The sequence below is a fragment of the Nomascus leucogenys genome, chromosome 3, assembly GCF_006542625.1.
Source record: "Nomascus leucogenys isolate Asia chromosome 3, Asia_NLE_v1, whole genome shotgun sequence".
Lineage (NCBI taxonomy): Eukaryota > Metazoa > Chordata > Mammalia > Primates > Hylobatidae > Nomascus > Nomascus leucogenys.
The window spans coordinates 60,950,077-60,964,018 of NC_044383.1; the positions used below are offsets into that span (position 1 = coordinate 60,950,077).

Genomic DNA, 13,942 nt, shown 5'->3' on the forward strand with positions numbered 1-13,942 from the left:
AACTGTCTACTTGGACTTTTTCATTGAATTTCTTCAGGCATCTCAAATGTGATGTATCCAAAGCTTAACTCTGGATTTCCACCCACTCTTCATCAAAATATGCATTCCCTGTGTAATCTTTCCCATTTCTGTAAACAGCAGTCTATCAACTTTACTCAAGCCAGAAATAAGTGTTAACCTTGACACATCTATGTCCTCACTTCTTGAATCCAATTCATCATTGTACTTACAGTTTCACTTCTAAAACATAGCTTAAAGTTGTCTTCTCATGCCCACCTTGACTGTCACATTAGTCCATCAGATCCTATCTAAATTAAAACAGCTCACTATGTTCCCTGCTTCCATTGTTGTGCCTTTCCTATTCATTCTCCATAATGCAGCCAGCATAGGTTTTAAGTATAAGTTGAATCATGTTACTCCCAAGTTTCCTGTTATACTTGTATAAAATACGAGATCCTTTTCAGGGTCTCCCCAACCTGGTCTCTAACTTCTTCCTCTATGTTAGCTCTTGACCTTTTACATTAACAATTACTCTTCAGTCATACTTTCAGTCTTTCATTTCAACCAACTCCTCTCTGGGCTAATTATTATATCGGGTCCTGGCTTGTTTATGGATCTGTAGATACTTACTTCATCTTACTAAAATAACACAAAACACACACACACACACACAAAAAAAAAACCCCATAAGTCCTATACCTTTTTCAAAATAGAGAGAACTGAAGTATGTGTGCCTAAACAAATATAATTTTTTGAAGCGAGAAAAGGGGTAATAGCAGCAATAGAAGACACCATTTACTAAGCATTTAAATCCTCATACCAGCGAATTACTTCATTTGATGCCACAACACACTCTGAACCAAGCACAATTAATTATATTTTATAGACTAATTTTGGATCATAAAGAAGCAAAAGTATATCTTAATGGTGTTGTAGTAGAAATTCATGAGTTTATAGTTGGAATTATAAACAAACTAAAGGATGATGATTAATAAAATTAATACATCAAGTCTATATTTGAAAACATCATGTCTTTCCCATATGAAGCAATAGACTATTAAGGACACTAAAGTTCAGAAAATAATTTTGGTCTTTGGATTATTAAACAAACAAATCCTGAAACAAACAATAGCTTACTCTCCAACCCCACAGACACTCTATGATCAAACTGAGTGTTCTATTTCACTTTATATAGTTATGCTCTTTTTAACTATATAAAATTTACCAGTGAACACTAATTGAGTTCCACTAACACTAAATGAGTGATGGTTTTGACTTCTTTTAAAACCATCCTTTCATTATTAAACTATCCCTTTCTAAGTTAATGTACTGTTGTTGTTCTCTCTCTCTCTCTCTCTGTCTTCCTCTCTGTCTCCCTTTCTGTCTCTCACCATATAGTTATATATTTATAGCTATATAAATATATAGTTATAATTTATATATAGCTATAATTTATAAAATATATAACTATGTAATTTATATAATTATATATAGTATAAAATAAATTTATAGCTATATAAATTTATATAGCTAAAAAGAGCATATCAACCAATTATAATTATTTTACCTATGTAGTCTAAATTATATTACAAAATAATTATTTGCTTCTCCGTTAAGAATTATTTAAAAATAAATATTCCATATTTCTAAAATTCTGTGATTTTAAAGATATTTTAGATTTTCAGAATACTTTTAAATATAATAGATGTTATTTTGGGGCAATAAGGTAAGTATTTGGAGTTAGGGAAAATTAAAAGACAAATAATCAGGGAATTAATCTGGAAAAAGCAAAAGATGACTATGTAAAAAGTAGAGAGGAAGGCCAGACTCTGTAATAAAAAGTACAGATTCTTCTAAAGGAGGAAGGTTCATATTTCAAAGAGGAAAACTATGGCTAAATGGATATTGAAGATGCTTACTAAACATTTTATAGTAATAAAGAAAATGCTTTAGTATCTTAGTCTCAATTATGTATTCCCACTTCATTTGAGAGCTCTGTTAATACATTCAATGAATCAGGTTTTGTCTGAATTCAGAATATATATTTGGGAATATAACCTATTATCCAATATAAATCACTCCCTTATGAACAGTTCGCTTCTACTTTGTAGTCATCAGCTATGCCTTCGATACAATACTGTTCAGTATAGACAATTATATGCCCCTTAAATCTTGTTATTGTCGGATTCTTAATTCAGTTTAACTTTCATTAAATGGTATCTTCATTCTTTAATATAACTTTGAAAAAAACCACCTAATTTTTCCTTAGGCCTGTAGCATGAATTTTAATGATATCTAAAACAAGTGCCTATCTGGTTCAAACACTGATAAATATTTTAGAAGATACACACACAAACACACATTCGTACCTGCTCTCTCATGTACATATGCCACACGTCAAAACAAAAGACCAAATTAAAAAAATATGCTAAACTAGCCATAGAAGAAATTATTTATATTTCTAAAGTTAAAGCTGTTCATATGGAAAATTTAATTGCATTGCAAAAGAATGAAAAAAAATATATATATAAATATATTTTTTTTTTCTGAGGCGGAGTCTCGCTCTGTCGCCCAGGCTGGAGTGCAGTGGTGCGATCTCTGCTCACTGCAAGCTCTGCCTCCCAGGTTCACGCCATTCTCCTGCCTCAGCCTCCCGAGTAGCTGGGACTACAGGCGCCCGCCACCGCGCCTGGCTAATTTTTTTGTATTTTTAGTAGAGACGGGGTTTCACCGTGCTAGCCAGGATTGTCTCGATCTCCTGACCTCGTGATCCAGCTGCCTCAGCCTCCCAAAGTGCTGGGATTACAGGCGTGAGCCACCGCGCCTGGCCGCCTCAATATTTAATATTTTCTAAACCAAGAAGACACAGTAATATTTACCTTTTCAAAGAAAAATATCTTACTTTAATGCTTTCAAGGCACTAGCCTTATTGGATTACTGGATAACTAAATTGATACATTTTAGATTCTTGTATCTGTTAGGGTTTATATATCAGAAGAACTTTTGAAATTCCTTAAAACTAATAATTATAGCATTCTGTATTTGAAGATCTTATTTAGTCTAAAACCATTCCCTTCTTATTTGATATTTTCAGCATCAAATAATTCCTAAGGAACAGTTGTGAAATAGCTGTAAGTGGGTGTAGCAACATTCATTGGTCTAAAGTAAATTCATAAAGATTACTGTATCTAAATATTAAGGGTGAAACCACATAAAGAGCTTGAAAATTTAGATCCTGTTCACTGTGTCTGCACTTTTCCTTGAGAATTTTCATGTTATATAATTGATAATCCCATAAGATTTATCTTAAGACACTGAACTTTATTAGCAATTGATACTAAGTAGAGCGATCAGTTTGAAACGTTCTCTCCATTTTATTATAGGACACTGATTTTATACTGTCTTGTCCTGGAACTCCTTATACCTACTACCTCTAACCATTATTACTCTGACACCAACTTTGATTCTTTGTTTTTAATGTAGATATCACCTTACGTCTCTTCTATCTTATTATTGTATTGATAATTGAAAAAAATTTTATGACTTCAACTATTATTTTTATGCAGTTGATCACCAAATGTGTATTTATAGATTTGACTCCTCTAATAAAATCCAAGTTCTCATTTTATTTTTTTCATTTGGGGGCTATACTTGTCTAAATATTAATATGTCAAAAATACTCACAAATGTGTGTTGAATAAACATAATCTCAATCCCTCCATTATCTCTCACACCCCAATCAGTTATGGAATCCTATCAATTCTAGCCTCAGACAGAGTCTCAAATTCATACTCACATGTCAGTTCCTATTCTTACCACCAGCAATTCCTGTCTTCGTTGTCTCCTGCATGAATTACTATTAAAAGCCTTCTATCTACATTTGGACTCACTATGTTGATGGTGTTTCCCAATTTCAATCAATTATATTTTTTCATCTTACATATGTTCTACCAAAGCACAACTCTTATTAGGTAAAGATTCAGTGACTGCCTATTATCTTTAGAATTCAGAACCACGTATCAACATGGCTTTCCAATTTTATTTTACTTCCTTCACTTCTATACATATGTGCTTTTATTAAAATAGACCATTTTTTTTCCCCAAGCAGAGTTTCAACTTTGACATCTCTATATCATCTTTGCTAAAAGAATGTTCTGGACTGTAACCATCTATTTGCTACTCACTCTTCTTTATGTTGACTTATCAACAATCCAGCCATTCTTCGAAGTCTACATTAAATGCTTCTTTCTCTAAGAAGCTTTTCTTGATCCTTACACAGAACAACATCTCCTGGAATAAAGCACTAACATTTGGCTAATATGACACACATCAAAGTGTATTTGATGTTTATTTATTTATGTAATTCTTTTCTGTCTACAACTAGACTGCAATTTTCTTGCAGGCTAGAAGATTAGTCATTTATTTCAATGACCTGAATCATTCAGCAAAGGCTTTGCTTATAATAAGAGAAAAATTATTTTTGGTTTTACTTGAACATAGTCAATGGGCTAGTAACATGTGACACATCACTGATCTTCATTGAATTCAGTTCAGTGAATGCAATTCTAGTTCTAGGTTCTGAACTAATACAATTAATTTCTAAAGAATAGGGTATTCTTATTAATAAAAGCAAATGTAATACACTACATGAAGCTATTGTGAAAAATATATAAAAATATATAACTGAAAATATAACGAAAACTATAAATCATCACTGTCACTTTGGACAAATCGTTAGAACAATATAGTCCCATTCCCTTGCCTTGTCATGCTAGTCATGTCAGATCTCATACACTCCATTTTGTATTTGGAACTGCAAACAGTTGGACCTCAAAATAATGTACTTTTATCCTTTTCAGGGCTTCATGTTATTTGTTTTATGCTATTACCTCAAAAGAAATCTAAATACTTTCAAGCCGTAAGTTTAGATTTATCCTTTGAGTATATTTTATACTGTAGTTAATGTAAAATTTTTAAAGGAATGAACAGTATCAAGAAAGAGAGTGGTTAGCAAAGCACAGAGGATGTGAAGGATGAAAAATGGGAGTAGATTTATTTGGCAATTAGAGTTTCTGGAAAGTTTTTCAAATAGGAGTTTCAGGAAGATAATAAGAGAAATAGGACTGCAACATACTTAAGGAAAAATGTTTAGAGGAAAAGTATAGAAAGCAAGTTGAAATAAATCTTCAAATAATATTTTCATTGAAAAATAACTTTCTGTCTTTTTGAAAAAATAACTTTTTAAAAAATCTCATATTAAATAACATAAAGATATGGCCCTCCAGACCTAATTGATACTAACACATTTTTAAAATTATTGATATATTGAAAAAGTCACATGCTTTTCCTAAAAGAAAAACCACTTACCTATGCAGATAGTTAAACCATTTCAAATATAATTTTTTTAAAAAAGAGGCATATTGAAAATTGAAATCTTTCATACACATTCCTTCATACATTCATTTATACAGTAATTATTTAAACTATTTAGCAAAGCATTTAGTCTTTAATAAATGCTCATTAACTCATGTATTATAACTTTCATGTGTTTATTTTAGATGTCATATACATATTTAAAAATGAAAACTAAATATTATATTGAAGCTTGATTATTTTATAAATTCATTGGTTTGAAATTTTTGTTTGCAGACTATTTTCTTCCAAACCTCTGTTAAATGTTTTGAGATCATAAATCTTTTAAGAAACAGATCAAAGCTATGAACATGCTCCCTATAAAAATGTACATGCACGCATATATACCAAAATGTTCATAGAATTTTTTTATCATATAAGAGCATTTCATTTATCAAAAGCCGATATAGACGGAGAGATTTTTCAGAAAAAAAAGAAGCTTCGAACTTTTTCATTTGAACTATTTTTGAAGAAAGTCTTTCTAAAACGTGTCACTCCTTTTTCTGAGATTTTAATCAGATTCTAGGAACTTTTATCTTGATGAATTAAGGCCATGCTTTTAAATATAAATTATCATCGTAAGTCTTAGAACTAACGCTCTCAAAGGTGAGACATGAGATGTCATTTCTATAGGAAATGACAGTAAGGAACAAGTATTTCTTTGTTATTATTGTTCCAGCATTTCATCTATTCTATTTGCTATATATGTGCCTCTAATAGCACTGCTTCTGCTTCCAACATATTCTATTCTAATCCAGTAACTAGAAAACAGAAATGCTGAAACTATATTTAAAGTTCAAATAAAATAATCTATTAGTTCTGAGAGTTTTTTATTAAATTGCATGGTCTTTTTGGCATTTATATTTGACTGTTCAACTCATTCTTCCTTCAGGAGTTTACTGTCTATAGTCCAGATAAGTGAGGCAGCTATACATATAGACTTTATGAAAAAATAATTTATAATCTCTCTAAAATACATTATGATTTTTGAAGTTCTTTAAGTAGTCTTAATCCAACACATTCTAATGAAAATGGCCATAAGGAACAAACTTTCTTAGTTACTTAGTCTCTATTCATTTCTCACATGCTGTGTGCATGGCTGTGTTTGTGCATACATGTCTGCTCAATATAATGAGCAGACTGTTGGATAATTAATACTTGGACTTAGAATGTAAGACAGAATGAGGGCCAATTCACGTTTCACAACTTTCTACTATAAAATAGTCTCTATTCATGTCCATGCTCAAAAACATTGGAAATATCAGACAAAACATTATAATGTTTTACATATATGGTATCAAATTGGATAACATAAAAAGTATTAATAGTAAGAGATCGTTATTCATATTACTTAATTTGATACTAGTGTATACAATTTGGAAAACTCCTGAATACCATGGAGCATAACCCTCAGTTCTAGTCACCAAACTACAGTGTCAGTCAGTCCCTGAGCTAGCATTTGAGGAAATCAACAATAAATAAGATGTCTTTTGGGTAGTCAGTATAAATAACGTTTCGAATTTTTACTCACAGAACATAACTTTTAATATGGATAATTGTTGCTATATAAACAGTCAGAAGGCAGAACAATCACACTATCCTCAGGCAAGATGGACAGTGATATAGGATGATATTGACTTTATTTGCAGCATTCCACTGCTTTGAGTTATGCTTAATATACCTCTTAAAGTTTAATCACATTTAAGGGAAGAAGGTAAACCTAGATAACATAATCTTATTGCAAAAAAATACACAATATTTTCAAATATACAACCTTGGTAAGTCAAAGAAAGGTAAACATGAATAAATGATTGTAATTTATGGACATGTATGAAATTTTTACAGCAAATAATACAGCTATAGAGAATGTGATACACTACGATTCTGAAACATAAATCCAAATTTAAGTTTAAATCCAATTTAAGTTTGCTAGACTCTGAGATTGGCTTTGTTTTTTATAGTTTTTATTCCAAACACATTCTGCACAAATGCCATGTATTGATCTGATCATTCTTTTAACTAGCAATACCTTTTAGAATTAGATGTTAACATTTACAACAACAAGAAGAAAACAATAGTTCTCTGTTTTTCTATCTCATTTTAACTCATAAATTACTTTACCAATTATCCAATCTGCCCCAGGACCCTTCATACCTCATTTCCTTCCCTTAGGAAAGTGGTTCCAGCTTGGGTGACTAGCATCCCTGGAATCTCGCTAGATTCCTTCCATGTGCCTTAAAACTCATAGCTGTGATTGCTAAACCTTTTCCACAGACATGCTATACCTTTCCTATGGACTTTCTTTCCTTTATCTGCCCAGCCACTTTTACAATGGGCATTTAATTGGGAATCTTTCTGATTTCTGAATTCATCGTTCAACAAAGATACCATCTTTGGTCTCTTTTTTCTCTAATTGTCCATAAGAAGGGACAGCTTCCTCCATTACTGAACTGGCACAAGCTGCTGGACACCCACTCTGGAGAAAAGTGTGGGCCCTCCAATAGGCTCAGAAGATGCATTAAGATGTTAAACTCACTGATAAGGCCTGTGCTGGATGAAGAGGATATATGGGCTCCAAAATGTCTCCAGATTTTCGAAGGATCCATTACATAGACTTTCCTCAAGTGAAGAATATTACCAGTAGTTAACTATAACCTATTGTAATCTGAGGTCACCCTGGTGGAAGATATCCTAGGATAAAATCAGTCCCTGCAGGACTTAGGGACCTTCAGAAGAAATTCAGTATAAAATGAACCACCAAAAGCCTTAATCATAAAAAAAAATTATGTTCCCTACCAGTTGAACTTCCCTAGTTAATTCTCCCACCAAAGTAGTTCTCTTCCTAATCCAGAAACTGAAGAATAAATATCTATGAATACGAATATAGGGCAAAATATGTTTATTTAAACACATTACTGTCTATGGTTCAGTGGTTTTTATGTTAAGAGTATTAAAGTATGACAAATGAAAGAAAATAATTCTGAATCACAGTAACATTATCAGAAGAAGCTTTAAAGAAATGAGAAAACTGTAAGCCTATATCAATTCAATGTGTATCATTAAGAAGACTATTTCTTTGTGCTTGTTAATTTTTAACCACAAAGAGAAATGTGTCATTTGGTTAATATAATGGTTGTTGCATTACACAATCCACTACAGAGGGACCTGAGAGATCCACTGTGTACTGGAAGATATTCAGAAAAACTGCATTGGCAGCAGTTGCACCATCATCTTAACCCTGGAAGGTATTCTCAAGTGTTCCACCACACACAGATTCAGCGCCTGCCTGGGACAATCAGTGAGAAAGTAACTTGGCATCCTCAAGAACAACGTATGGAAGATCATAAAGACTAATATGTTGTTTTTCAAAATTACTAGTGTGTATATACACACACACACTTTCATAACTAGATTAGATAGCAATGAGCATTTGGCAGAATGAAAAAATAAATACATATTATCCTACATATACATGTAAAGATACACAAAAATAGGCCTACAAGCAGTCATACAAATGCATGAAGATAAATACAAATATATGTGTACATACATATATAATGCAATGTGTTTAGGCCCATCTAAAAGTCAGACACCAAGTATTAGAAATATATTTGCTCACAGGCACTTAAACATATGAATAATGAATATTAGACTTGGAAACGTATGGTGTAGATACTTGCAATTTTTTTTTTATTTCAGAAAGATTTTTGGGGAAAATCCTATTTCTTACCTACATTTCCAGTCATTAAGTATGAATTCTGAAAGTCCATCATCCCCATTCCAACAATGTGTATAAAATCTTCAATCACCTGCATTAACTCTATTGACCCTGGATAAATCTAGAAAAATAAGCAAAGGTTAGAAGGAATAAAAAATCTATACATACAATGGCATATATAACTGAAATTTTTAAAACTACATGAAATCACAAATGAGCTTTGTTTCACTTCAAAAAAATCTACAGCTGCTAATAGCTGTATTTTTAAAATTAATAGTTGAGAATGACATCAGGTGTCACATGGGAGGAATTTTGGAAGTAATATGATGTAGTGATTAATCCCTCATATATCTAAGGAAACTCAAAATATCTAACATATTATCTCCTCAGAAAATAGACAACTTTTGTTTTGATGAATTCTTTCCCTCACTTAAATATAACAGAAACACAGAGCACTGAAATTGGGCTCTTTATATGTTTAGCTTGGCATCTATTTGAGGAACACAAGAGGAAAAACAGTTAATATTGCCACCATGAAGATATTTACAAACTATTAAGTTATTGCATAATAATAAATATCTTCAGAGAAACATTTATTGTTTAATAATTATAATGCCCACTGTAAGAATAATGGTAATAATTTTAGGATTATAATAATATTAATAGCCCTAGTGCATGTGCTTTACATGTACAAATACAAAACATACCTATGGGATTATTGTCCATACTTTAGGCAAGAAGAAGCAAGACCTCAAGAAGGTTAAACAGCATACCTAAGGCCATATTGTATCTTTAATAGTGGCTGAGCAGTATCTACCTATCTAACTGTCCATCTATGCATCTATCCATCTCTCCATCTACCTACTTACCTACCTGCCTACCTAGAGGACCATCTGCCTCCATGGTCCAAGTGTTTTTTTCAACATCATGGCACCTCTAACAGTACAAATGGACGAGTGTTTTTTTATTTAGGAACCTGATTGTGGCAATAGTTCATAGTGTTTGGAACATAAAGGCTATTGAAAATGTCACATGAATTTTCATGTGTATAACCCATAAAGCTTATAAAGTCAGCCTGCATTATATAACCACTTTAGAGCAGAAAATCTTTTGAAGTCAGGTTAATTTCTTGTGGCCATTCAGCACCACTGCATTTTCTAGCCATGAAAAATTAAGTGGATAGAGAGTTCTAGCTGCTTCGTAATTGCAAAGACTAGTGCAGAAGACGAAAAGGCATTCTGAATAATAAAAAAAGCACATAGTCAGAGCTGAAAGGGACAGCAGGCACATGTGTGTTTCAAAGGGGCTTGCGGTTGTGCCCGTCTAAAAATTAGACAGTATCAACAGTGTATTTACTCGCATATACTTGAAGACATGAACGATGGATATTAGACTTAGACATGCATAGCTGAGATAGTTCCAATTTTTAAATTTAGGGAGATTTGGGAGATAAAACCTGTCTCTTAGCTTTATTTTCAGTCATTAAACATGAATTTCGAAAGTCCATCATCCCACTTCCAAGAATGTACCTAAGATTTTTGTTATCGCCAAGGCTTCCTGCTACTACTGTATTTTCCCCTTATCTTTGTGTAGGTGCATATGTATATGAGTATGTGTACTGTAAGGATAAATACAAATTAAAATAAGAGGCTTATTTTTTTCTGTTGAAAATAAAGGAAGAGTTTCTCCTTCCCTCAACCCCACTCTCTTCTCCCTTTTCTTAGAGCATTTACTTTTGGAAAACTAGTAACTGTAAGCGCTTTTTCTCTTTGCAATGCACGTCAATTTATTTAAAAGCTAAATAGCCTCCTACAGATTAAAGATCCAGGAATGTCTCTCTTCGAAAGGTAAACATACAGAAAGATAGTGCCCCTCTTTCTCAGTTTCTGTGAAAGGTAGAAGCCTAACTTCAGAGGCCTCTTGAATTTTGCTTCAAGTGGCAAAATTACTTCCAGTCATAAAGATATAAGGAGGTTATTTTTTCTTTGAATAAGGCCAATTAAGTAACAAGATGATCACTGCTAATTACCAAGTGAATTTAGGATGAACTATGTGTGACAAAGGGTGCTCTTAAGTCCTCTTCAGATCTAGTTACTGTTTACCTTGGAGACACTGCTTGGCTATGTAATAGGGTCTTTGTAATCTCAGCGGATTGCCTGTGATACACATTACATTCTGGTTTACTGCTTATTCAATAATGAATGTGTTTTCTTTCTCTTCTACCTTGGTGGAGAGGTTTTTTAGGTTGGCTAAAGATTTTGTTTTTAATTATATTTTTCCAAGTGTAGTCAAATACTATAGAGCAGGTTATAAAAGGTTGGCAAACTTTTTCTGTTAGCATATAGTAAATATTTTAGGCTTTGCAGGACATGAAGTCTCTGTTGTAAACTCAACTCTTTGCTTGTTGCACCAAAACAACCATATATAGATTATAGGTAAATGAATGGGTGTGGCTATATTCCAAAATATGATTAACAAAATAAGCCTCAAGCTGGATTTGGCTCACTGGCTGCAGTTTGCTCACTCTTGCTCTAGAGACATATGAATTTTCAATGTAAAAAAGAAATATCAAACATAATACATGACTAAAATGACTTGTCTTGACTAAACCGGACTTGTTAACTCCAGCCATATGGGTAGAGTGTAAAGTGGTGCTATATAGAATGTAGTTTGTTTTTTTTTAACTTTAGTATGCTACATTTTTAGTAGGATGCTTTATCTAAACATATTTTTATCCTTCATAACTGGAACTGATGGGTAACAAATTCTGAAATGACTGTTCAAAAGAGTCAATTTTTGTTTGCGAAAAACTCCCAATGTCAATAGCCACCATTTTACTCAGCTCGCTTTCCAAATGTACACAAAGTTCTGTTTTATATTTACTTTTGTCGAGGCTATTACTCAAAAATAAGGAGATCCACAAGGATTATCTTTGATAGATTTTTAAACAACACCTATTTCCACAAAGTTCAACCTTTGTGCCTCAAACTCAAGAGACCCATTCAGCACATGGCTGCATTTATGACACTGCCTTTTAGTAAAAGCTGAAGAACACGGTTGTTTTCTTTTTCAGTTTCAAATTGTTTTTTCAAAAACAGCATTAAGGATCATTATTAGTGGAAAAATATTTTAAATATAAGAATATAGCTAACTCGAAATCTCAAGGAAATAGATGGATTATGAATTCAGGATTTTTCAATGACAAGAAGTTCTGCCACCATTCATTATTTGTTAAAGTTGGGACCTCACAGTAAATAACAGCATCTGATGAATTGCAGTCTTGTTTTAAATAGGATATTATATATTTCTTCTAAATACATCCATAATTAATAGTCTCTAGCATTCTAGAAAGATGTACTTAGCCTCTGCAGCTGTATTCTAAGGAAAGACACCATCTTCTTACAGTGAGTGAATGAGGCTGTCCTCTAGAAGAAAGCCAAGGACAAATATATAACTCAAATTGGTAGAAGAAAATAGATTTAAAGTATTAAAAATAAGGGTTTTTTTCTGGCTATGTCCAGATGCATGAAATTTATACCTAATAATGAGGTAGACCCACGCTGGACTATTTTTAGAGCTCCTGTCATCATAGGATAAAAAGCATGCTTTACTCCTGAAGACCCAGAATCTGATTATAAACGGAAAACCTGAACCTCAGTAAATGTTCATTCTTTTTTTTTTCAAGATTGCCTTATTTTCAACAAGAGTCAAGTAGAAAACCTAAAGAAGTTTGACATCCAGTTAAATTAAATTTACACAGATTTTTAAAACCATAAATTTTCTCTCTTTCTAGACTTCTAACCCACTCTTCCTGTAATTCAGAGGAAAAAAAAAAGTCACTGTATTATCAGTTAGGATACCACAAATGGTAATGCAAAGCATTTATAAACAATACCTAAACCAACAAGGCCACTTGCTACACTGATAAAGCACAACAAAAAGATTTAAAAAAATCATAACATAATTTTTGGTGAGGCCTGATTTTTACAATTCTTGGCTTTGAATAAAAATTAATCACTCTATGATCCATATTATATGTAGCATTGTAGTAAGTGCAAATGGTTTTACTAGTCAAAGCTCCATATTTCATTTGAAATATGTACTTTTAGATGTGCTGTTTTTCCCATGGTCTACAGACAAAAGAGGAACTTATTGGTTAGGTATATAATTATTACAAATTAAATCCTTAAAGTTTTAAGTTGCTTAAACTTGCTCAGCTTTTTTTCACATGTATAAATATTCCTTCCAGACTGATATGGTAACAATCATTTGTTTCCTCAAAAATTACTAGGATATAACCTAGACTGACTTAAAAATATCTTGTTTTCCTGAAATCGCAAGCCATTAGTCACATATTTTTTACACTTTGTTTCGCCAACTTCATTTTAAGTTCTGAAATAACCCCAACCTTACCTGTTGTGCATCTTCCCATTTTTCCTTGTTTTCTTCATCTAGAAGGTTGCTAACTATTTGAAAGAAGTTCTGTAAATTAAATTAGATAAAAGATTTAATATTACATGAGAGAATTATACTTTTTAATAACATCCATTTGGGTTGACTATGTGGTAAAGGTATAAGCACTTCACAATATTGCTTTATGACCCTAACATAGTATTCTAGAAGATCTCTGAGGATCCTTTTTCAGCACCATAATTCTAGGATTTTCATATACCTTCATTTTTGTACTCTCAGAGGAGGTCAGAATAGGGAAAACACTTTCACTCACAATTATTTGTTCCATTATAGTTTCTATATTCCTCTCTGTAATGTGATTATGTAATTATTCCATACATGTAAGTTTGATCCCATCTG

The 13,942-nt window shown here is 32.3% G+C and overlaps 1 protein-coding gene across 3 annotated transcripts in view; it reads right to left on the minus strand.

Annotated features, from left to right (window-relative positions):
* The window catches only part of ADGRB3 (adhesion G protein-coupled receptor B3), a 753,297-nt gene that overhangs the window by 361,727 nt on the left and 377,628 nt on the right, over positions 1-13,942 (minus strand). For all 3 annotated transcript variants that reach the window (XM_003271086.3, XM_003271085.3, XM_030809408.1), the window contains 2 exons: positions 13,544-13,612; positions 9,143-9,251 (listed from right to left, as the gene is read on the minus strand). In XM_003271086.3, coding sequence (XP_003271134.1) covers positions 9,143-9,251; positions 13,544-13,612 — 178 coding nt within the window. The remainder of the gene's footprint in view (positions 1-9,142; positions 9,252-13,543; positions 13,613-13,942) is intronic.